Source organism: Phascolarctos cinereus, unplaced genomic scaffold (genome assembly GCF_003287225.1).
Source record: "Phascolarctos cinereus isolate Bilbo 61053 unplaced genomic scaffold, phaCin_HiC Scaffold_1;HRSCAF=81, whole genome shotgun sequence".
NCBI lineage: Eukaryota > Metazoa > Chordata > Mammalia > Diprotodontia > Phascolarctidae > Phascolarctos > Phascolarctos cinereus.
In genome coordinates this window covers 54,361,896-54,386,075 of record NW_027555514.1, presented here as the reverse complement: position 1 = coordinate 54,386,075, position 24,180 = coordinate 54,361,896, and the positions used below count along the sequence as shown (strand labels likewise).

Genomic DNA, 24,180 nt, shown 5'->3' with positions numbered 1-24,180 from the left:
ATAGTGCAGTGTTCTCATGGGACTCACAAAGAAACAACCACTCATGAACAGAAGGGAGTTGAGGTTGCATAAATACATCCACGCGGCTCCCTCTTTTTAACTGGGCATTTCAGAAATTCTCATTCCTTTGACTGCATCATTTTTGTTTTCATATCCCAGCAGCCAGCACAGTTCCTGGCAGGTAGGAAGGGCCTAACAAAAGCTTGGTGATAGGTTCGATGGCTGAGTATGGGTCTTTCCTCCAAAAATGAAGATTACAATCCTATTCTAACTTAGTGGGCAGCCTTTGAAAGTGCTTCTGGCCTAATAATTCAGCACCCTGCAGTCAGCCCCGTGGTGAGCAGTTCCAAATTTAGCCTAGACAACACAAGAAAATCTATTCATTGGCCCATATGAGGAGCCTTTTTTAATTTGGTCTATGGCCTGCTGGACCTTCAGCCCCACTGACATTGTCATTAAAACCAGTCACTTTCTTGCTTATAATGAGGAACTGGAGTAGTATTTAAGTGAAGAAAATCATCAGTTAGCAGCAGAAAAGAGGCAGGAAGTAGATGTGCATGGTGGAAAGAACATTAGACTTGGGCCCAAGAGATCTGGATTCAAATTCTGCCTCAGGTGCTTGCCGTCTGACTCTGAGTAAGTCATTTAATCTTAATTTTCTTATCTATAAATTGAGAAGGTTCTTCTAGGTGACTCCTGAGGTCATTTCTAGGGACGACTCTGTGATCTTATCAGAGGCCAGATTTTTTTTTGCCCCTGGGGTGGGAGTAGATGGTGGGATGTTGGAGAAAGAAAATGTATCCTTTGGGCCAATATTGTATGTCTAAAGTGGAAACATTGGAGTAAAATATGGACAAATTCTGAGGAATCTTGAAAATTTGTGTAAGCTCTAAACTTCCTTCCAACCCAGTTCTAAATCAGTGACCCTCTGTGAAGGAAGTAGGTGTAAAGATGTTTAGCTATCAAGAGTCATTTCAAGAGTTTTCCCCTCTTTCTTTTGAATGGTTGTATGTCTACCTTGGCAAGGTAGGAATGAAGGCAGGCCTACTTTTACAAATGCCTGTTTTACGTGTTTGATACTCGGTTTTGTACCATGCTTTGTCACCATTACCAGTGAGAAATATGTGGCCTTGTTTGTTATGCATAGGGAATGGAGAGCTTATTAAAACAGCATGTTTGTGGAAGAACCAAAGTGCTATGGATCTTTTTAAGATTAAGTCTCTTAGCGTTCATTGGCTTCATGGAACATAGCTTCCTTGGTGCTTTCATTGACAGCTCTCTATTTAGTCACTGCATTTTAGGAAAAATTGAAAAAGAAAGGAAAGGTTATTTAGTGGGAAAAGTGGTGACATCAGTTAACATGAGTTCAAATTCTAGTTTTGCCACTTATTATGTATGTGGTATTGGCAGATAGCAACCTCTGTGATTCAGTTTTCTTATTTCTAACATGAGGGATTCCTTCTGAGGTTTTTTCCAAATCTATATCCTTGAACCTATAAAATATCTATAAAATATCTGAGAATCTACCTACCAAGACACAAGAATTATATGAATGGAATTATAAAACACTTTGCAGAAATTAAATCAACTTATTAAATTAAATCAGCAATTAGAAAGATAATGTTCACAGTTGGGTTGTGTCAATATAATTAAATGACAATACTACCTAAATTAATTTATAGATTTCAGTGCTGTACCAGTCAAATTACCAGAGTTACTTCATAGAACTAAGAGAAAGAATAAAATATTTATCCGGAGGAACGAAAGGTCAAGAATTTCCAAGGAAAGAATGAGAAAGCGGGGAAAGGAAAGGAGGCTAGCTGTACTAGATTTCAAACTTTAGTACAAAGCAGTTATCAAAACTGTCTTGTACTGGTTAAAAATAAAGAAGTTGATCTCTGGAACCAATTAGGTGTATATGAATAAGAGAAAATAAAAAATAATCACATAGTATTTGATGAACTCAGAGACTCTAACATGTGTAACTCTTTAGAAACAGAATAGTCTCTCCTGGAATAGGTAATATTATAAATAAATAAATATATAGGTAATATTAATATTATAAACATACAGGTAATGTTAATATCATATATATACATATATATGTAATTTTAATAGTTAGGGCAGATAGGTGGTATAGTAGATAGAGTGCTGGGCCTGGAGTCAGGAAGACCTGAATTGAAATCAGGCCTCAGATGCTTACTAGCTGTGTGACCCTGGGCAAGTCACTTAACTAGTTTCCTCATCTGTAAAATGAGCTGGAGAGGGAAATGGCAAACCACTCTAGTGTCTTTGCCAAAAAACCCGAAATGTAGTCACGGAGAGTCAGACACAACTGAATGACAGCAATGATATGAATAGTTGACATTTATATAGTGCATTCAGGTTATAGGACACTTTACATGTGTTTGTGCTATTATTAGACCCATTTTACAGATGGGGAAACTGAAATTAAGATAGGCCAAATCACTTGCTTAGGGTCACACAGCTAGTAAGTGTCTGAGGTGGGGTTTCCACTCTGCCACCAAGCTGCCATTTGAATATGCAAGTGGAGATTAGTGATGAGGTGTCCCGCTTCAGATAGGGATTACGTTAGATGATGTTTGAGCTGGCTTTCTGTTGGGAAATTTGTCTACCTGGATGAAGGCCTGTGATTTTGTGTTGACAAATATTTCCAAGATTATCCATGGGAACAGTAAGTAGTTATTCATCCTATGAAATAAGGTTTTAACAAACTGTTTCTTTTGTTAGCATCTAGATATAATTTGGATATATGTTTACTAACTGGTCTTTTTCCTTCTTATTTATAGTTACTTTATCCCACATCACACAACTGGTTCTCAGCCACAACAAGCTAACAAGTAAGTGCATTTTTTGTTTTGTTACACGTTTTCAAAAGATTCTTTCATTATCCTGTTGCCTCAGTCCTTTCACAAATGTGACCTGTTGGGTTATTTCATTTCAAAGACACAGTAAAGAAGCAAATCATCAACTTTATATGGGAAAAATTAATGACATATTCTCAAAATATATGAACAAATTCTCTTCCTAAAGGAAGTTCTTTGTTCTCCTCCAAGGGAGTTTTCCCTTGATGCTTGGTGCTAATGTAATTTTGTCAGCTCCATTATTAACAAGGGCAGTATGGCGTGATGGAGAGAGCAGTTATCTGGAATCAGGAGAGATCAACATTTGGTTCTTGACTCCCATACTTGCTAGTTATGTAACCACAGGAGTCATTTTAACCCTTCTGATCCTGTTTCCTCATCTGTAAAATGGGCAAAATAACACGTGCACTACACTTCTCATTGAGTTGGTACAAGGCACTTTGTAAACCCTAAACTGCTTATAGATGTGAGTTATTGTTTCAGAAGAGTTTCCATTTGGTGGCAAGGTGAGGTGGATTTTGAGTGCTTTAATAAGATGACCTTACTTGTATGTGTGCAAGGTCCCACCTGCCCTCCCTCAAGAAGTGGCAACCCTAATCAATCTCCTCTCTGCTGAGAGATATAAGGAGGAAGTAAGCTTTTTAGTTCTGTGCTAAGGGCTTAAAAGGATAACTTTCTCAATGAAAAAGTTGCATTTGTTTTGAGATGTGCATCTAGAAATCTGAATTTATAGAATATAGAGGGATTTGGAAGGCTTCACTTTACGTAAGGATTCCTTCAAATATGGAGAGCTGTGCATTCTCCTGTTTGGGTACAAGTAATTAGCAACAATTAACTGACATAGAAGGAAACTTTATGTAGTGGGATGTTATTGCACCCTAAGAAACTGATGACTATGAGGGATTCAGAGAAATATGGAAAGATTCATAGGAATTGATGCAGAGCAAATGGGACAGAACCAGGAAACCTGTTTATGCTCTGACCTCAGCAGTAAATGTGAGAGAAGGCAGCTTTAAAATGTCACAGAGCTCTGAGCAAAGCAGTGACCAATCATGACTTTGGAAGACTTCATACTTACTCTTACCTCTTGGCAGAGAACTAAGGGATTAGAGATATCAAATGCAGTCATAAGGGATCTTTAATAGAAAATAAATCACGTAGGGGCAGCTCGGGGGCACAGTGGATAGAGCACCGGCCCTGGAGTCAGACCCGAGTTCAAATCCAGCCTCAGACACATGATACTCACTAGTTGTGTGACCCAGGGCAAGTCCCTTAACCCTGATTACCTCTCCAAAAAAAAACATCATGTATAATGATAGGGCATGACTGAAAAGCCTTGGGATCATATGGTTTGATTTACCAAAACTTAATCTCCATGAAACTTTTCAGAAATATCTGTCGTAGTTAGGAAGGCACAGTTATATTGATAGAATTGGAGCTCCTTGAGGCCTGGGACTCTTTATTTTTGTATCTTCAGTGCTTAGCACAGGACCTTGCCTGAAGGAAGGGCTTAATGTTGAATTTAAGTTTTAGTAATTCTTGAGTACTTTAAATGAGCTACAGTTCTTTGCCATTGTGAGTATTCCATCATCACCCTTCCAGGGGATAGTAAGAGTGATTTTGTGAGTTGCTTTATCCTCGCCTATGGCCAGTCTTATGTTTTATTGCTGTTCTTTTCTTTCCAGATTGCCGTCATTTCCTCTGATTCCTTTTCCCTCACAATAGAAGCCTTCTTTGTAACCAGGAAGTGCCACTGAGCAAAACAAACCATGCCTTCACTATGTCTGATGATTTGTACTTCAGGTTGCACCACTGATAGTTTTATCTCCTCTCTGCTAAGAAGAGGGAGGCCTTCATCATAGTCAGACCCCCAGAATCAAGATTGGTCACTACATTGACCATAGCTCTGATGCCTTTCCAATTTTCCCTTATGTGCCATTGTTTGGGTTTTTCTCTTGTTCAGTATCAGTTGATAAAAAATTTTCCCAAAGTTCTCTGATTTTTTCATAGTCATAATTTGTGATATTCTTATTATATGTTTTATTATATTATTTATTATATGTTATTTATCTCAACTATATATTTTATATATTCATAATTTCTTACATTTTTAAATTTTGGTTTCCTATTTTATATTTCTTATATTCTCTTACATCACGTACTATAATCAGCCATTCCCCGAACCAGAAGCACTTACTTTTTTTTTTTCAGTTCTTTGCTACCCCTAAATTGGCTATTATAAATCTGTTTGTAAATATGGCACTTTTCTCTATCTTTGCCCTTCTCGGTAGGCCTTGTAGCGTTATCACTGAGTTAGAGTATACACAGTGGTGAGTTCTCTTCTTTGAATCCATGTGTTTTTATGCTATAGTTGGAACAATATATAGCTCCAACTACAGTACAGTGTGTCTTTCTACATCCTCTTCCTCCAACATTTACAGTTTGCATCTTCTGTCATCTTTTCTAGTCTCAGAGGTATTTTAATTTGCATTTCCCTCTTGGTGATATAGAGACTTCTTTTATAGAGCTACAATATGAACCATAGTCTTCTTTCCATACCACACTGTCTTTAGTTTTCGAAGGTAACCGTAAAGGCATGAATTCCACATACATTAACCCCTAACTATTGCTTTCCCAATAGTATATTTTAGTTGACTCTCATAATGTTGTGGACGCCCGTCTGCTGTGATATTGTTTACCCAGTTACTTGATAGGCGCATTGGCACGCTGGGTGATGATCCTAGCACTTCCTCATCTGATCTCATGCCACTTTACACTCTTAAACACTTATCATATCTGCAGCTTATGTTATGACTGTCTGTAAGCCTTAGTTCATCTCACCACATTTTTGTCAACTTGAGCAGGAGTGGGGAGCCTGTGACTTCGAGGCCACATGTAGTCCTCTAGGTCCTCAAGTGCAGCCCTCTGACAGAATCTTCGCCAAACCTGAAGTTTGGATTCCGTCAAAGGGCCACACTTGAGGACCTAGAGGCCGAAGGTTCCCCACCCTATGACTATGTCTCATTTTGCTTTCTGGCTTCCTATCACCTAGCACTGTGGATTGCTTAATGTGTCTGTGGAATGAATGAATAGCTGTTGTTTCATCCAGTGCCGTGGATTTGTTTTTTTTAGCCCATTAATGACTTCAAGGTAGAACAGGTTTGTTAGCTTTCACTGCAGTGGAAATTGAGAAGGAAGTCTTTTTCAGATTTCCTACACATACAAACTTAAGTGGTGCTTTGAGATATTTCTCTGGATAATGCAGAGTAAAAAGCATTATAACCAGTAGTGCAATGGATAGAGCACCTACTCTGGAGTCAGGAGGACCTGAGTTCAAATCTGGCCTCAGACATTTCATACTTACTAGCTGTGTGACCCTGGGCAAGTCACTTAACCCTGATTGCCTTCCCCCCCCCCAAAAAAAAAATTATAACCAGAAATATTCAGGTCATAATTATGGGCCTGTAATCATTTGGATATTTGTTGAAGTTAGTAGTGGTAGAATTGTAGCTTTTTAGAGTTGAATCAGATCATCTTCATCTTGTAGGCAAGAAAAGAGCCTGCCCTGAAACTAAGGGATGTGTCTAATGGCACCCAGGTCGTTTGGGGCAGAGCCAGGGCTAGAGTTCCAGGCTACGATCCCCACCCTCATTCTGAATGTTTGGAGATAGGGCCAGAAGAGATTCAGTTTTATAGAAACAAATGTGTCCAGAGTAAGTATTGATTGAAAACAGAACAAAACATAAGAACTGGGATGGCTTAAGTGTGACTTTGTTTTAAGTGTGACAGGGTCTTGATCAGTTCATTTACTTCCCTTAGTACCTCTAGCCCGTAATATAAATAGGAAATATCTGGAATAGGGGTAAAGGTAATTGAATGTTCATTTGTAGGTACTATAGGATGTTTTACTTTTTTTCCCCTTAGAGTATGACAGTTGATGTGGTAGCTGAAGTGGTTAAACTGTTCTGCTTTGTTAATATTTCAGGAAAATTAAAGAATTTTTTCCCATCCATGCTTTTCTTTTTTCTTTCTTAAAAAGAAAAAAAAAAAGAAACCTTACTTTTAGATGTCGGTCTGCTCTTCCTCTGTCTCTGTCCCCACGGGAGATTTGATTGGGAAGCAGTGATCAGAAATAACAAGAGACCCTGCTGTGGGTGCAGGGAGGGATGCTGGGGTGCACGGGGCTTGCCTTTCTGAGGACAACCCACTTTGATTCTCAGATTATAATACAGATGTGTGCTCATAGGTAGCTGGAAGGTCCCTGTCACCGACGGGACCAAGAAAAAAAGTTATGTTTCTCCTCAATCTATCCTGATTCCAAATCTATTCCCCATGTTGTGATCTCAGGAACCAGAGTTAGATCAAGAGTTCCTCTAGAATTTCTTCACTGACAGCTGATAACATGAAGGTTTGAATTGTGTTGTGAAGTTTACATTCATTTGTTTACTCAAAGGAATCCAAAGACATGCATGTCCTGGAATGCCTTGTTTCAAAGTAGATCTTAGGGGCAGCTAGGTGGTGCAGTGGATAAAGCTCCGGCCTTGGAGTCAGGAGGACCTGAGATTTGAACTCAGGTCTCAAACTCTGACACTTACTAGCTATGTCACCCTGGGCAAGTCACTTAACCCCAATTACCACACCAAAAAAGCAAAAAAACAAAAACAAAAAAATCAAAATAGATCTTATGTCTGGAGCTTCTAGGATCTAGGAAAGCAGTGGACCATTAGCCAATTGGTACATGTTTTCTTTTGCATTGTTTCTTTGTTGTTATGTTCTATTTACTTGTTTATCGTACTGTTTCTAAGCATGTTTGTATGGCTGCTGTGCAGAACTGTCTTCATTAGGCCAAGATCACATGCCTGGGGCTAGCTAGTAGAAATACAGAAATAATAGAAATATACCACATTCTGAAAACAGGATTTGGCCAGTAGGTGGGGGCTCACTATGATTTCTTATTTTGTAAATCTTAAATCAACATGTTCCTTCACAGAGAGCTTGTCTGGCCCCAAATCAAGGAGGAGCTGAGGGATGGCAGGTCGTTGGAGCCCTGTGAACCTTGGGTGCTTATTTAGCCCTTCTGTGTAAGAAGACGCGTGCAAACCATTAGGGTGAATATGAGATGAGCCTGCCTCCTGAACTTTTTCTATTGAAAAGGACCAGGGTAGAGGCTATAAGTGGCTTCTGGTGGTTAGAGGACAAATTTTCCATGGCTGCTACATTGAGGGAAAATATATAGGATGTTTTAAAATTGTGTTTCCTTGCTTGTTTTCCTTTTTTTCCAAATTTATAATACTGGGTTGGATGAAAGATTGCTTGGGTGTACATGAAGTATTCAAGCTATGATTAACGTGTAGTATAATTAATGCCTGCTTGTTGGAGAATAACTTATTGGTATTGGCCATTTTACTTTTATCACTGTAGTTTTGAGGAAGTTAGTGACAAGAGCTCCCTTTTTTCCCTGCTTAATTGACTTTTACTCTTTTGTGCCTGTTATATTTCCTATAGACTTGAATGATTTTCTAATAATATGGCAAGGATTTGTTAGGGCACTTTTAAAGTCTAATGAAATTGGGGAAAATGTCATGTCGAGAGATTTGTGTGTGTATGAATTTATATTTTACGTATACTGCACAGCTTGAAGCAGTGTCACGGAGCTGTTGATTACTGAGAAATGAGAGTGACAGCTGGGTCACACTTGTGGGCAGGAGTTAGGAATGGCATGGTTCATTTTTAGCACACGCTTTGTGTTGCCCATGCATTAGGCAGGAGCAGAACCACAGGCACCGCCACACTGTGTTAACAGGGGCTGCCACTGCTGAAATCGAGGCAGAAGGTCTGCTGATTAAACAGATACAGACAAGGAATGGTAGAAAGCATCCCCGGAAGGGACCTTCAAGATCACGTAGTCCAACACTTCACCGCGTCTCCACGGAACATCAGTGTTGGAAGGAAGCTCAGCAGCTTCTGGCCTGACCAGTACCTGAGCAAGAGTCCTTCCTACAACATACTTGAAGAGGAACCATCCAGCCTTCGCTACAGTGATGTTAATTAATAATAATAAAAGTATTAACTAGCATTTGTAGAATGCTTTAAGGTTTGTAATATTGTAGAAGACCGAGACCCATAGGGAGGGGAACTCAGTGTACTTGAGGGTCTTAACGCCTGAGGAAGTTGAGGACCAGAGACAGGAAGTGACTTGCCATTTTGATTTTTTTCTTTTTCTTGTCCTGCCACTTCCCTCCAAATCAGGCCACCAGGGACTTAGGAGGAGCCACCTTGGGACCATAAGTCCCTTTATTCACCTTGACCTTTCCCACTTTCCCACCTCTTCCAGTGAAATCGGTGCTTCTGTTGTCTCTGGAGAGGATGGGTCAATTTCGTTGTGAGCATACTGCCCTGTTGTTCACCATTTCTCTAAATTTCTGGACCAAAACATCCTTCTCTGGCTACCCCTCCCCCTGCCCATTTATGTTCTTTCTCCATTAGTGCCCGACGCCCAGCTTTTAACATAGTCCCTGGAGCTTAATAAATGGTTGTTGGCATATTGGCTTGTTGACCTTAGAAGAATAAAGAGATTGTGTCTCTTCTGTATTTCTGTCCCCAGTGCTTTCTACAATGCCCGACACACAGTAAGTGCTTAAGAAGGCATTTAGTCATACCGCAGTCCCTCTCCTATAGGTCGTCTGCTGTCAGTTTTATCATCTTTTGATTGTAAAAGACTAAGATCTACATAGATGTGAAGGTTGATGCTTTAATAAAATCATATCACAATCTCTAACGTAACCCCGTTTGGGGATTTAGAATTATTATGGTGGAAAATTTAAATAGGGATAATAAAGTGGAACAGATATTATGTCTCTGACATCCTTAATTCATGTGACCATCCTACAAAGAGGAATTTTAGCAAAACTCTCACCTTCCAACAGGAAGTCTTCTCCAAACCCTCTTAATTCTGTGCCTTCTGTCTGATGGCTATTTCCTGTTTTTCTTGTATTTTGGCTTGTTTGCACGTATTTGTTTGCATATTGTCTCACCCATTAGATTGTGAACTCTTTGACAGCAGGGAGCGTCTTCTATCTTTTTGTGTGTCTCCAGTGCTTCACATAATGCCTGGCACATAGTAGGTGCTTAATGAATGCTAATTGATCGGCCATTTCTCTGAGAGATGTGATAGGAGAAATACTTTCCTCTTGGATTTTTTAAACCACTTTTTTAGAAAATGAAGGACCCTAAGCTTCAGATTATACATATACACATACATACATGTATGCATGCATGCATACATACATACATACACATAAATACATACATACATACTTATATACAGACGTGCGCGCGCGCTCACACACACACACGTAATTTTTTTTCATTTAACTTTTTTGTGGGAGACACTTGACTGTTTGAGATACTCGACTGAATCCAGTCACCTAATTAATTGTCTTAGCAGTTTGTATTTCAAACTATTGAGAGTACAGTGATAGTGACACTTGATCTGTTCCACTAAGGTCAAATTAGCATCTTTTACTAGTTTTCTGGCATTTAAAATGAATGCTTTTGCTATGGTTTTCCAAGTGTTTATAGTAAATATGTCCATTTGATAGGAATATAAATATGCATAAAAGCAGAGCGGCTTAGCACACCCTTCTGTCACTTTTTATTGCAATCAGTGTCTTTCACTTTGCATTGTTTTTAATAGGATGGCTGGCTGGCAGAGCTTTGGTAAAGCCTTTGGGACTCACATAGATAAATCCCCTGGCACGTCATATCTTGCATGAGCATTTATTCATGTTTTTCTTTTGCTGTGCCAATTATATCTTTTTGAGTCCTGTCTCCAAAGACTGACATTTTCACTTCTGTACCTATGGAAGAAATGATTGGCGTATTGAAAGACATGGCAGGTGACCCTGGGAAGCATGTCTGCCTTAAGGTCCCAAACTTAGTTTTTGCTGTAGGCCTTGAAAAATCATGATGTTTGTGGTGCTTCTAAAACTGCAGCAGTGTTAACAGTTTTGAAAGTGATGGTCACATCCACAGATAAAGGGACAAAAAGAGGTGAATAATCAAGTATCTCACTGACCAGAGAGGCATAGGTAAGTGGAATGTGTCATTGTGATCCAGAAGTGGTTTTTGTTGTCTCTGTTTCTTATATTCACTTCCTTCTACTGTTAAGTCATACATTCATTCTTTATATCTTTCCAATAGCTGTGCTTTGCTTAGAACACTTGGAAAATCAATAGCAAAATATAACGTCTACTTCTCAGCTTCAGTTTTGTGGCCAGAGGCAGTGAGATGATAGCGTAGACAGACTGTGGGACTTGTAGTCAGGAAGACCTGAGTTTGAACCCGACCTCAGACACTTTCTGTGCAGTCACCTAAACTCTCAGCAGCCTCAGAATTACCTCATTTGTTGTTGAAAGTATCAAATGAAAGAATGTATGTGCATTCTTTGCACACTTTAAAGTGCTACATAAAAATTAGCAAACGTTGTTATTAGTAATGATGTTGGTGATAATACAGTTGATCATAAAAGAGACCATAAAATCACAGATTTGAAGGGAGTCTTCACGATCATTTGTGCAGCTCTGTACGGTACTTGGCACATTGCTTGCACATATGGGTGCTTAATAAATGCTTATCCCATCCTTTCTTCCACCCTGCCCTGGAGAAAGAAGTCTCTCTACAACAGAAGTGTCAAACACATGGCCCACAGCACACCTGATGGTAGCCCGACCAGATGAAAATGTAGTTCCTATCTGACTTTAGTGTGCTGAAATAGTAATTGTAAAAGTATATGTGTATGTATGTGTATACATGCATGTGGATACACACGTATACATGCACATGTGTAATTTTCTAAGTCAATGTGCATCCTTCAGGGTTCCTTACATATAACTTGGAAGTCCCTGTTTCTGTTTGAGTTTGACATCACTGCTCTACAGCATACCCAGCAAGTCATCCACTCTTTGTTTGAAGGCCTCTCATCAATGGGATAGCTTTGATTTTCCAGGATTTTTCTTTAGATCAAGCCTCAGTTTGTGTCTCTGTAACTTCCACTCACCATGTCCTTTAAGACCAAAAAAACCAACCTAGTCCATCTTCTAGGGGCAGCCCTTCAACCACTTGGACAGCTCTTCTATTTTGCCATCACAACTCCCTCTAATTCAGTTCATTAGCATAGAGCCAAGGATGGATCTCTTGGGGCCCTCCACTGCAAACCACCTTCTAAGTTGACGTGGAACCGTTGATGACTTCTTGGGGGGGAGGGGCTCAGCTCTTCAACTGGTTCTGAATACTTAACTCCACTCTTTTTTGTCCATGTAGCTCCAAGTGATTTACTAAAGTCCAGGTAAACTTCAGGTACAATATTCCCTTTGTCTGTCACTCTAATAATTGCCAAAAAAAAGGAAAAAGAAGGAAATATAGTTTTAGATTAAGTAAGAACATCACACACTTGAAAGGTGAGGAGCTGTACAAAGAGTGCAGAAGATGTCATTGCTTACTAGACTCAAATATGGAGTTCAGGATGTCATTGAACTGTTTAAAAACCTACACTGGTTATTTTCTGTCCATACAAGTTTATTTTCCACAGGTACTGTGTATCGTCAGTGAGGCAAGGAGCTCCTTCATTCCTTTTTCTCTCCCTAGAGTGCATTTGCATCATTACCACCAAATATTCCTTCAGGCCCAGCTTAATGGTTGAGGGGAAAGAGCAGATGTAGAGGCCCTGAGTTCAGATTCTGCTACTGTCACTATCTGACCTTGGGCAAATCAACTAAGCTCTCTGGGCCTCAGTTTACTCCCATGTAAAAGTGAAGGGATTGGATTAGATGGGCCCCAACCTCCCTTCCAGCTGAACGTCTGGGATCCAAAGTGAAAGTGGTATTTACTCCATGAAATCTCCAGCTACTGTGGACCTGACTTAGTGCCTTTCATAAGTTAATATTTAGTTGCTTCATGTTGCTTAGTCGTTAGTCTCATGCTCCTCGAAGCCAGGGACCACATCTTTATTCCGTTTGTATTTTTCACTATAAAGTGCTGGGCACCTGGGTCCCTGATGAAAATACAGGAGCTCAGAAGCAGGAATTTAGAGGTGGAAGGGACCTCAGGGCCGTCTTCTTCTTCCGCTCCTGAGGGGAAAAGGAATCCCTTCTATAACCTATAACCTGCCCCACAATTAATGTATGCCCATGGGGGGCTGGGAGGAAGCAACACATTCCCCTTTTGGAGAGCTGTTATTGTTTGGGGGTTTTACCTTTCATCTGGGTTTAGTTGTAAGAATGAATGACTATTTAAAAGTCCAGTGAAAAAGTCAATAGATACTTCTGATTGGTTGAAGGAGGACAGTAGTGAGGGATTTGTACAGAAGATGTCATGGCTTTCTGAGGAATGTAAGAAGGAGTAAGAAGTGAAAAAATGGATTTTCTGAGCGGAAAATACTGCATCTAACCACCATAGACTTCCTTTTTTTGTATTTGTGGTCATTTACTTCAAGTAGTGGAATCATGCTTTTCCTGCAGAGATGAATTATCTCTTGATTTTGATATCACATGCTCTGAAAAAGAAAAAGCTGATTTTGTAGTCAGGGAGTGTATGGAATTAATATCATTCAGATAAACTGAAGAAGCTTATGGAAGAGCATGGGAAGCTTTTTATATTAAGTCTTTATTTAAAATCTTTCCAACAATTATGCATATTCAGAACACTCTTTTGAATCTTTTTTAGAGATCTTTCAAAGCCCAGCTTGGATTCTGTGAACCCTTTTTTTTTTTTAAAAATAATGAAATATACCAAATAGTTTGTTTGGTTAAGCTAAGATAAAGAGTATTCACAAACAAACATGTTAATAGTTAATCACCCCTCCTCTGCAGATGTCTCCCCTTTTTACTGTTTGCTGTCTTTCTTTTTGGGAAATAGGAGAAAAGCTGATCTTTCTGAGAGAAAAATGCATGCTACTAGAATTCTGAAATATAAAGTCCTAGACAATACTAGCTAGCATCTATATGCCAGATAGCTAACATTATCTTATTTGATCTGAGAGATCAGAGAATCTCTGATTAGGAGAACTAATAAGGAAACAGGCTTCCCTTCTCTTTTTAGAGAGGTGGGGACTGTGCATGCTGAATGAGGCATATGATGATGGAGATAGTCACTGTGTTGGTTGTCTTGTCTTGAATCTTAATTTGTTCCAAGGAAGGGTCCGGTGGGGAAGGTTCAAAGGGGAGATGTTTGAGATATAAAGACAAATGGCAATACTTTTTTCTTTCAGAGGGCATGCTCAGTAAAAGGAGAGCAATTTCAGTCTGCAAACTCTGTTGTCTTCAAAGAAAGTGATATCAGTGGCCAACAAAATTAATCAAAAATTGTTTTAAGTTTTGAAACTATTGCTAACTCAAAGAATTAAAGTAAAGATTCTTGAACAAATGTCTTGTTGCTATGTTTTTGGGTTTTCATTTTTGTAGACAATTCATGGTGTGGAAACTCTCTTCACTGATGGAGATCTCAAATTACCTAAATTTACACTCTTGGAAAGTTGTCTGGAACACCAGGAGGTTGTGATTTTCCCCTGTATGCTCAGCCAGAATGGGTCAGAAGCAGGATTTGAACCCAAGTCTTCATGACTGCAAGGCTGGCCCTTTATCCAATAACCACAGTACAGGCTATCTTCTCCTAGATTATTTATGAGTTCACAAAAGATGGTATATGAAACTGCTTTTGCAGTGTTATCCCTCCTACCCTTTTATCTTTCCATGTCCTACTCCTCTTTCAAGGCCCAGATGAGCTTTCTTCTATGGAAGGTTCCTACACTATCCCATTCTACACACGTCTTGTTCTCTGAATTCCTGTTTTATTTATAGCCTGGATCATGCAGTCTAGAACTTAATTATTCTGTATTTCTTTCATGTGTGTTAGTATTATTGCCACAGCTAGAATGTAAATTCCCTGAGGATAGGGACCATGCCATATACTTCTGATGTATTCCTTCTCTATGCTTAGTGCAGAGCTGGGCTCAGAAGGTGCCTCGTAAATACCAATTGATGAATAAGACGGGATCAAGCTTGGAAGTCTTTCCTCCTAGAAACTGTCTTAAAGGTTACTTTAAGAATCAAAGCATGACGTAGAGTAGTAATTCTTTAAAGAAAATATTTAAAAAGATGCAAATGTACAATGTGAGGCCCTTGAGGTTTTGTTTTTGTAGCTCCAGAGTTTATCTCTGTGACTTGCACATGGTAGGTGTTTTGCACGTAGTAGGTACTTATGAAATGGTTGTTGAATGAAATGGTATCACAGTCACAGCCACCAGCACCACCGCCACCACAGCAGTAGCTGGCATTTATGTAGTAGCTTAAGGTTTGCAAAGTGTTAGACAGATATCTCATTTTATTTTCAAAACTGCTATTAACTCCATTTTACAAATGAGGACACTGGGCAGACAGGTTAAATGACATGTCCCGAGTGATACAGCTGATCAGTGTCTGAGGCCACATTTGGACTGGGGTCTTCCTGACTCCAATTCTAGTGCTCTGCCCACTGCACCATCTAGCGGCTTCTGTGAAGAAACATGTCTTCCATGTGCTGCTGTTGTGATAAACTTGCCTTTCTTAGGCATTGTATGACGTCATTTTGTTCCACCTCTTCCTCAGCAGGATACGGTAGAAAGCATGCTCAATTTGGAATCAGAGGCCCTGGTTTCAGATTCTGGCTCTGCTCCTTCACTTACTTGTATGGTCTCAGCCAAGTCATTTCAAGTCTTTGGGATTCAGTTTCCTCATCTGTAACATGAGAGGTTTGGACTAGATGACCCCTAAGGTCCCTTCCAGCTCTAAACCTATGAGAAACTCCAAAATTGGGCCTCCAGGTCTGACCACTTTGGGATATTTAGGAGTCCTGTCTTTTCTCCCTTGTAACTATACTTCTCCTTATCTGTTTTTTTTTTTAAAGAGAAAAACATGGCAAGATTTGTCCATTAGAGGTCACTGTTGAGATAGAGAAAGATAAATGCCAGAAGTTGTGAGTGTAGCTGTGTTTTGCAATGTATTTGGCCGTGGATAGTGGGGCAGATTGCTACTGTAGATAATATTGGGTTTATACACCAAAAATAATGTAGAACATTGTAAAGAGGAAATAGGATTTTTATGTTTTGCTTGTTTGATCATATTCAGGGCTTGGGGGAATATAATTTTGACTCAGATAAATGATTGTTTTTATATTTGAAAGGAAAATATATTTAATGTCATGTGTATTGAATCTGAGTGTTTATATATTCTATAGAACTAGTGTCCAGTGTGGAAACGTCTCTACTCTGGTATCTGGATAAATGTTGGCAGAACTGTATTGCCTTGCACAGAATTTTGTATCTGACATATGTAGGTTTTTCTTTGTGGTAGACTGTTTAAAAATACTCATGTAAATTACCCAGTTTTTAATTTAAAAATAAAAATATAGGACTTCCCAAAATACATGCATTGTGTATGTTTACAGTGGTTTTTTTTTACAACTAAGTACCATTTTGTGTAGAAGAATAACATTTGCCATCGAAGGACAGAGGCGTATTCTGGGGCGGGGAGAAAATAGCACAGTATAAGACATGGATGTGTTTTCTTTGAATATTAATGGTTTAAGTCCTCAGAACCAAGACTTGATTTAAAAAAAATGAATTTGTTCATTTTTGCTACCATTCCCTAAGGCATACATTGTAGATAAATAAAATGAACCCCAAATAACCCCAATACTGGGGTTTCTTTTGTGGCCCTGATCTGTTTGTGGGGATGAAGATTTTCTTATCTTGTGTATTAGAAAATAATCAAGGTCAACTTGTGTGTGTGTGTGGAGAGCCTGTTTTAAAAAGTAGTAAAACCATCCAGTTTGTACCATCCTCATGTACCAGGCTTGTGAATATGATTGTTCGTCTCGATGTGTTTAAACTTCAGTTCACATGCACGACCTTCTGTTGAAGAAATTGGCAGTTTTCCCTTCAGTCTCTGGCTCCAGCTTCCCAGATCTGGTCGTATGCTGGAAGGACAGGGCCATGCGGATGATAAAGCTGGTCTTATTTGAACAAAGTCAAAAAGGGAGAACTTTTACAAACCATGAGATGACCGGGAGGGACCACCTGATATTCAGAGAAAGCCTAAATATGAATTTGACTTGGTAATGGACTAGTATGTATCTTGCGATTTTGACTTTTTAATAGTTTGTTCATCAGAAACAGATATGCATAAGGATCAGCATTATTCTGCTTAAATCTTGAGTGGATGCCTACAAAGCATAGGTTTCTACCATGAAAGCTGTGTAATATAAATATCACTTTCTACTCCAGAATGCTACATCTCAACATATGCAAGTATCCACAAAGAAAATTATCCGTTTTTAAAAAAAAGTATAATAAATTTTAGCCCCATTCCGTAGATATAAAATATCATTGTGATGAGTGAGAAACAGTGATTCTGGCAACCCATAAGCATGAAGTGACCTTCACCATTCACTCAAGGCCTGACTACTTGTAAGGCACCAGATATTCCCTCCTTCATGGATTATTTGTCATGGCTTGTGCGAAAGTTTTTGTGTGTAGCCTTAAAATATGGGGGAAATATGCTAAACAAATTGTTTCTGTGTCAAGAATTTATCTTGTGACAACATTAAAACAACTTGCAGTTTGCATTTTAACAGAAGTATATTTATAATACAGAAACTTTGATCAATAGCCTGTTTTTTTAATTAGTGCCCATTTATCAGTTTGTTACTATGCCATCACATGAAAGATTGGATTTGAAAAAAAAATAATCATACTGTTTTTGGTTGCTGACAGGTATTAATTAAACAATAGAATCTGACAGTGACAGTGGCAAGTGTTAGGGAGAAGAATTGCCCACGTTTGGGTGTTATGGTGTTATTTTGGGATTTTGTAGATGAGCATGTGGGATCACAAATTTTGTGTCACACTTACTTGAACTGTCGTATTGTCCAGATGTGCAGAGTCAACCCTAGGCAAAATCGTGACTTAGGCAAAATTTGCTGGTGGTATTTCACCCATATCTTCACTCAGAGCACATTTCTGCTTGTTCAAGCCATCCATAAGCATTTATTAGTACCTGCTATGTGCCAGACACTGGAGATATAGAGATAAAAATGAAATGGTTCCTAATTTCAAGGTACTTATGTCCCATGGCAGAATCTATTCCTATAAGGACATTAAAAAAAAATACAAGTTTGGTTGGTTGTCCTTTGTGCCAAAAGAGAACTAAAATAGCATCATGATGTCAGGGTCACGGTCCAGTGTGTCCAGCTGTGGCTGATCAGACCAAGAAGAGCTCAGAAGTCTAGATCACAGGTTGGCAACAAATAGTCTGTATGAAATACAAGGTAGTTTTGGGGGGAAGCTAGCAGATGGCGGATCAGGAAGGATCTCTTGTAGGAGGTGATATATGAGCTGAGCTTTAAGAGAAGTGAGGGTACTGAGAGGCAAAGATGAGGAGGGAGTACTTTCCAACCACAAAGGATAGAGTGTGCAAAAGGATGGAAAGGAGAGACGGAATGTGGAGTGTGAGAAATAGTAAGAAGGCCAGTTCGGCTGGATCCAAAAATGTGCAAAGGGGAATCATAGAAAATGAAGCTGAAAAGGTAGATTAGAGTCCTGTTATAAAGAGCTTTAAACATATAGATCAAGGGAGATAAAGCACTTGGTAAGCAATTAAGCTGCAGTCGATCAGTCAGCAAGCTTCTCTTAACTATTTACTAGACACAGTGCTAGGCACCAGGGATACAGGGACAATGGAGTGAAACGCCACCTACTTGCACAGAACTTACATGTTTATGAGAGAGACAAGTACATATATAGGAGTATATACATCACAAATATAAAGGCAATAAATATAATGTAGTTAAATACAAGGTAGTTTGGGAGAGTTCAGGTTGAGCTTTCGCTCTCTAGGGTTCCTTTTCCCAGGGCCCCTCCCTTTAGTAAAGTAGCTTATAAGGGAAAAGAGAATAAGTATACCTTAAGTGCCTACTGTGTGTCTAAACACTTTACAACTGTCAGATCAGTTAAAAATACTCTCTCACTTAATAATGAATAGACCGATCTTTGTTGATGACCGCTAAAGTATAAGGTGACAATCCCCAGATTTGAGACCTGACATGGACCACCTCAGTGGCCTCTAGTCCAACCCAAACATGAAAGGAATCCTTGTTATAAAATGTCCATGCTCTGCTTGAAGACACCCACCCCACCTCTCAAGGCAGCCACTTCTGCGGGACAGTTCTTATTGTTAGCCTAATTTTGCTTCTCTGTAATTTCTGCCCATGCTCCCAATTCTGCCCTCTGGAACTAAACAGCACGATTCTCACCCCTCTTCCATATGTCAGCCCTGCAAATACTTGAGTACAGCTGTCATCCATTCTTAGTCTTCTTCAGGCTAAGCATCTCCATTTAGCCCTGGTTCCTTCACTGATCCTGCGACATGGACTCAAGGCTATTTGCCATCCTGGTTGCCCTCCTCTAGACACTTTCCAGCTTCTCAGTGTCTTTCTTAAATTGCCATGCCCTGAACTGAACACAACATTCCAGGGGAATTCTGATGAGAGTAGGGTTTAGGAAGACTTTATCCACCTATTTCTGGAAGCTCCGTTCTTCTTAACACAGCCCAAGATGGTGTTAGCTTTTTTTGGTTGCTCCTTCACACCGCTACCTCATTGAGTTTTCAGTCAACTAAAACCTGCAGGTCTTTTTAAGAATAGTCACCTCCCCTGCCCCCATTTTATACTTGTGAAGTTGATTTTTTAACCTTTTATTATTTTCCTATTGAAATTCATCCAATTAGATTAAACCCAATGCTCTAGCCTCTCAAGATTTTTATGGACACTGACTCTGTCATTCACTGTGTTAGTTTGTTATTCCTGTCAAAAAAGGAAAGGAAGTTAGTCTGACATGACCTGATCTTGATGAAACTATGCTGGTTATTTGTAACCAACATCTCCCTATTTATATGTTTGTCAACTGTCTCTAATAATTTCTTCTAGAATTTCCCCAAGAAATGAAGTCAAGCTCACTGGTTCATAGTTTGTATACTCTGTTTTCTTCCCTCACTTTCCGCTTTTGACTCCCATAATGGGTTTTTCATTTAAATTGGGACTTTTTGAGAAACCATGCTCCACCCTATGTTGTGGGAATGTGAAATTTGTGTAGTAGAAAGACTCATAGTGGGTGGAAGTAGGCTACATACAATGATGGTATAAAAAAAAATCTTGGAAGTGAAAGACTGGAAAAGAAAGGAAGCTTGCTGTGCCCTGAGAGTGAGGAATTGTAGCAGTTACTCTGGTATCCATGAAATATTAAGAGAGCCAGAGGCTCCTCTGAGTGGATGCAATCTGAGAATTGATGGAAGAACATGGACAAAAATTGCATAGGATTCCTGAAAGAGGGTTGTGATGTGCACTGTTGGAAGGAGAATGTACACTGAGGGTAGCCTGGATCTGCTGAAATACTGCAATATGTAACCTGGTGGCTGAACTGAAAATCGGGAAGGGGAGGGGGGAATTGAGAGGCCCTTTGTACAAATCATGGTTATATAGGTGACTTTCTATTTCACACGCTTGTAGGTAGGGCTGGTCCTATAAAAGGATCTCTTTTGCTTTTCAAGCTTATTTCATTTGAATATCCTTCATTTAGAAATATAAATGATTTGTTGGATTTATTGGCCTTTTATCAGGAAATACTACGTTAGAACACCTCATTCAGCAGCTATGTGGAGGAAGATGGATTAGAGAGATTGGAGACAGGGAGACCAACAAGAAGGGTACTTCAGTAGTCCCAGAGGGGTGATTTGAACCAAAGTGATTGTGTCATTGGACTGAAGGCCATGGGTAGGAGATCTGCTGTGGAGATTGAATCAACAAGATCTGGTAACTGATTAGATATCAGGTCTCCTGAAGAAGGGAGAGTTGAGGATGGATAGAAGGTTTCTGACCGAAGTGACTGGAAGAATGGTGATATCCCCAGCAGAATAGGAAAGTTAGGAAGAGGGGAGGATTTGGATTGGGGAAAAGGTAATGAGTTCCATTTTTGAATTGTTGGGTTTCAGATGTTGGCTGGGCATCTGTAGTTATCTGATGTCAGGTAGATGTGTTGGTGACAAGAGAAGGAAAGGGAGGAAGGGGAGGGACCAAGAAAGAACCAAGGGTGGGACTTAAACGATGGTCCAGTGAAGCACCTTAAGAAGGAGCTACCAGACAGGTAAGGGGGCAGCCAGGAAAGAGCAGTCATGACACCTCAGAGAGGGCAGAATATCTAGAAAGAAGAGGCGATCAAGTGCAGAGTGAATACAGAAAGGTTCAGAAGGGTGAGGACAGGGGAAAGGCAGTGCTGCTATGGGTACTTAGAAGATCATCAGTAGATTCAGTTGAGTGACAGGCTCAGGTAAAGGCAGGGAGTGTAGATGGCTTTTTTTTTTTAGGCAATTGGGGTTAAGTGACTTGCCACACAGGGTCACACAGCTAGTAAGTGTCAAGTGTTTGGTCTGAGGCCGGATTTGAACTCAGGTCCTCCTGACTTCAGGCCGGTGCTTAATCCACTGCACCAGCTAGCCTGTAGATGGCTATTTGTAAAAGGGAGAAGAGCTATAGGTCAGTAGCTTGAGCGAATGGTAGAAAACAAGTGAAACTTTTGAAAAGAACCTTGCATTGAACTCTTTTTTTTTTTTTTTTGGCTAGGCAGTGGGGTTAAGTGACTTGCCCAGGGTCACACAGCTAGTAAGTGTTATGTGTCTGAGGCCGGATTTGAACTCATCATTGAACTCTTTTTAAGGTGAAGAAGCCGTTTATGTTTATAAGTTCTCCTTAATTTAACCATGTCTGAATTTATGTATATCAGACTGTTCAGATATTGGATTTCCTTGAGATAGGACATGTCTATAAACAGATATCGGGGCTTGTTTCACTAGGAAATCTCACGTTGGTGCGGTAGTCCCAGGGGGATTGTTTCCACCTTGGTGCTTTTCATTACTCTTTAGTATCTACACGAGAAGCAAGCCCAGGGAGAGGGGGAGGGGAAAACTCTGTTTTGATCTTTTGTTATATTTGCAGCTTCTTTCTGCACGCTCTCTTTTGGCTATCTCCCTTATAGCAGCGGCTTCCGCTATACACTTGATGCAGCCGCCTTTGAAATCTGTGTCCTCTTTTCTGAGCTCTAGACCAGCTTGTGATAAAGCAAAAAGAGCCCCTGCTCCGAGTCCTAGCCCAGCTCTGATGTTTACTTTTCATGGGACCTTTGGCAGGTCACTTATCCTCACGAGACCTTAGGTTCCACATTTTTCAAATACTTTCAGGTGAAAAATTGGACTGGTTAATCTCTAAGGTCCGTTTAGTATCTAGATAGCTGATCTATGATCTTGGACTTGGAATTGCTTGTCGAGGTCTCAATATTCACACGCCCCAAGCTGACCTCATTGTCGTTCCCCGTAAACCTGATCCTTCTTCTGACTTCACTGTTTTTGTCCATGGCACCACGATTCACCCGGTCTCCAGTGCTTGAGACCTTGGTGTTGTCTCTTTCTTCCCCCTAATATCTAATGGCCAGATACTTTTGATTTTTACCTATAAGCATCTCTACATTGTGTCCCCTTTACTCTAGTCTCATTATTACTATTCTAGAACAAACCCAGATGATAACTTGCCTAAACTGTTGCAGGAATCTCTGAAGAAGTCTCTTTAATCCACCATTTAAAGTATCTGTCACCTTCTTACATCCTCATTACTGCCAGAAGTCTTCCTTGTTTTAAGATCATTTTTCTACTTTGAAAACTCCTGTGTATTATAAAACCCAAAGCTATTCCACAATAAACAAGTAGTCAAAGAATATGAACAGTTCTAAAAAGAATTGCAAACTATTGGCAACAGTGTTAAAGAAACAACCCTAAGGTGTCACCTTGTACCCAGCAAATTTGCAAACCTGGCAAAAGACAGAATTGTTAATGTTGGAAGGGTTGGGGAAAGATAAGCACTGTTAGGCAGCTGTAGGTGAAGCTGTGGATTAGTACAACCATTTTGGAAAGCAGTTTGGGATTATGTAAATAGAATAGCAAAAAAAAAATAGTCCTTATTCTTTGACCTAGAGATTCTACTGCTAGGCAGATTAACCCAAGGAAGTCGCTGATAAAAAGAAAGGTCAAAGCTTGGTACCAAAACATTTTTAGTAGTGCTTTTTGTGGTAGCAAGGAACTAGAAACAAAGTTGATTCCTGTTGATTGGGGAATGGCTAAACAATTGTGGTACATAGATGTAATGGATTGGAATATTACTGTGCTGCAAGAAATGACAAATATGATGAGTAGAGAAAAGCATGGAAAGACTTTTGAACTGATACAGTGTGAAGTAAGCAAGTCTGAGAAAACAACATACACAAAGACTACAATAGTATAAATGGAAAAAACAACCACAAAACATTTGAAAATGAATGTTGCAAAATGACAAATAATTCATTTGTTCATTGAGCCTGGCTCCAAAGAAGAGGTATGAGAAGATAGCCCCCCCCCCACCTCCCACCTCTAGGTAGAGGTGAGAGGTCCAATGGGTATGGAACATTGCCCATATTGCTAGATTTTTTTTTAATATATTGCTTTTTACTGATTTTTTCTTTGTCCCTTTTTCAAAAATTCTTTGTTATATAGGTTAGTTCTCTGAGAAGGGGAGGAATAGAGGGGAAAATTTAAGCACTGTAAGAATAAAAGCAGTAACATTTTTATTTAGGAATAATTCTGTGGCTCTCCTTAGACTGCCAGATAAAATTATTGAGATTCCATCAGGTTCTGTGGTTTTGTGATTTCTGACTTTCTGAATTACTTTCCCTAGAATTCAAGATCTTCCATAATTTATAACTACCTTATCTTTCTCCTTCCTTCTCTTCTTCCTTCCTCCTTTCATTTTCTCCCTCTTCCTTCCTTCCTCAATCTGAACTCTTCACTCAGCTGTATACCACATATCCGTCCTATACTGTGAAAAGCAAATGCCTTGAAAAGTTCATTTCCATTGGACTGTTATTACTGAGGTCCAAACAGCCTTTCAGTTTAAATTCCTTTATCTTGAAGGTAGGACAACTCAGTCCTGTATTTTCTATCACATTAGATTGAACATTTTAAGGATAAAGATCAAATCTGGGACCCAGTCAATGCTCTGCAGAGGAAAGGCAATGAATAAATTTGAGATAGTTTGATAATTGCTGAGTGGCAAGGCGTGGAATTTGGAAGTACCACTGGGAAGAAACAGCAGTGGGGAGCTGACCCAACCAATTCTCAGAGATAAAATT

At 39.6% G+C, this 24,180-nt stretch overlaps 1 protein-coding gene across 2 annotated transcripts in view; it reads left to right on the top strand.

The window, feature by feature from the left end:
• RSU1 (Ras suppressor protein 1) overlaps positions 1-24,180 on the top strand; it is a 229,495-nt gene that overhangs the window by 9,800 nt on the left and 195,515 nt on the right. For both annotated transcript variants that reach the window (XM_078151921.1, XM_020966872.2), the window contains exon 3: positions 2,811-2,861. In XM_078151921.1, coding sequence (XP_078008047.1) covers positions 2,811-2,861 — 51 coding nt within the window. The remainder of the gene's footprint in view (positions 1-2,810; positions 2,862-24,180) is intronic.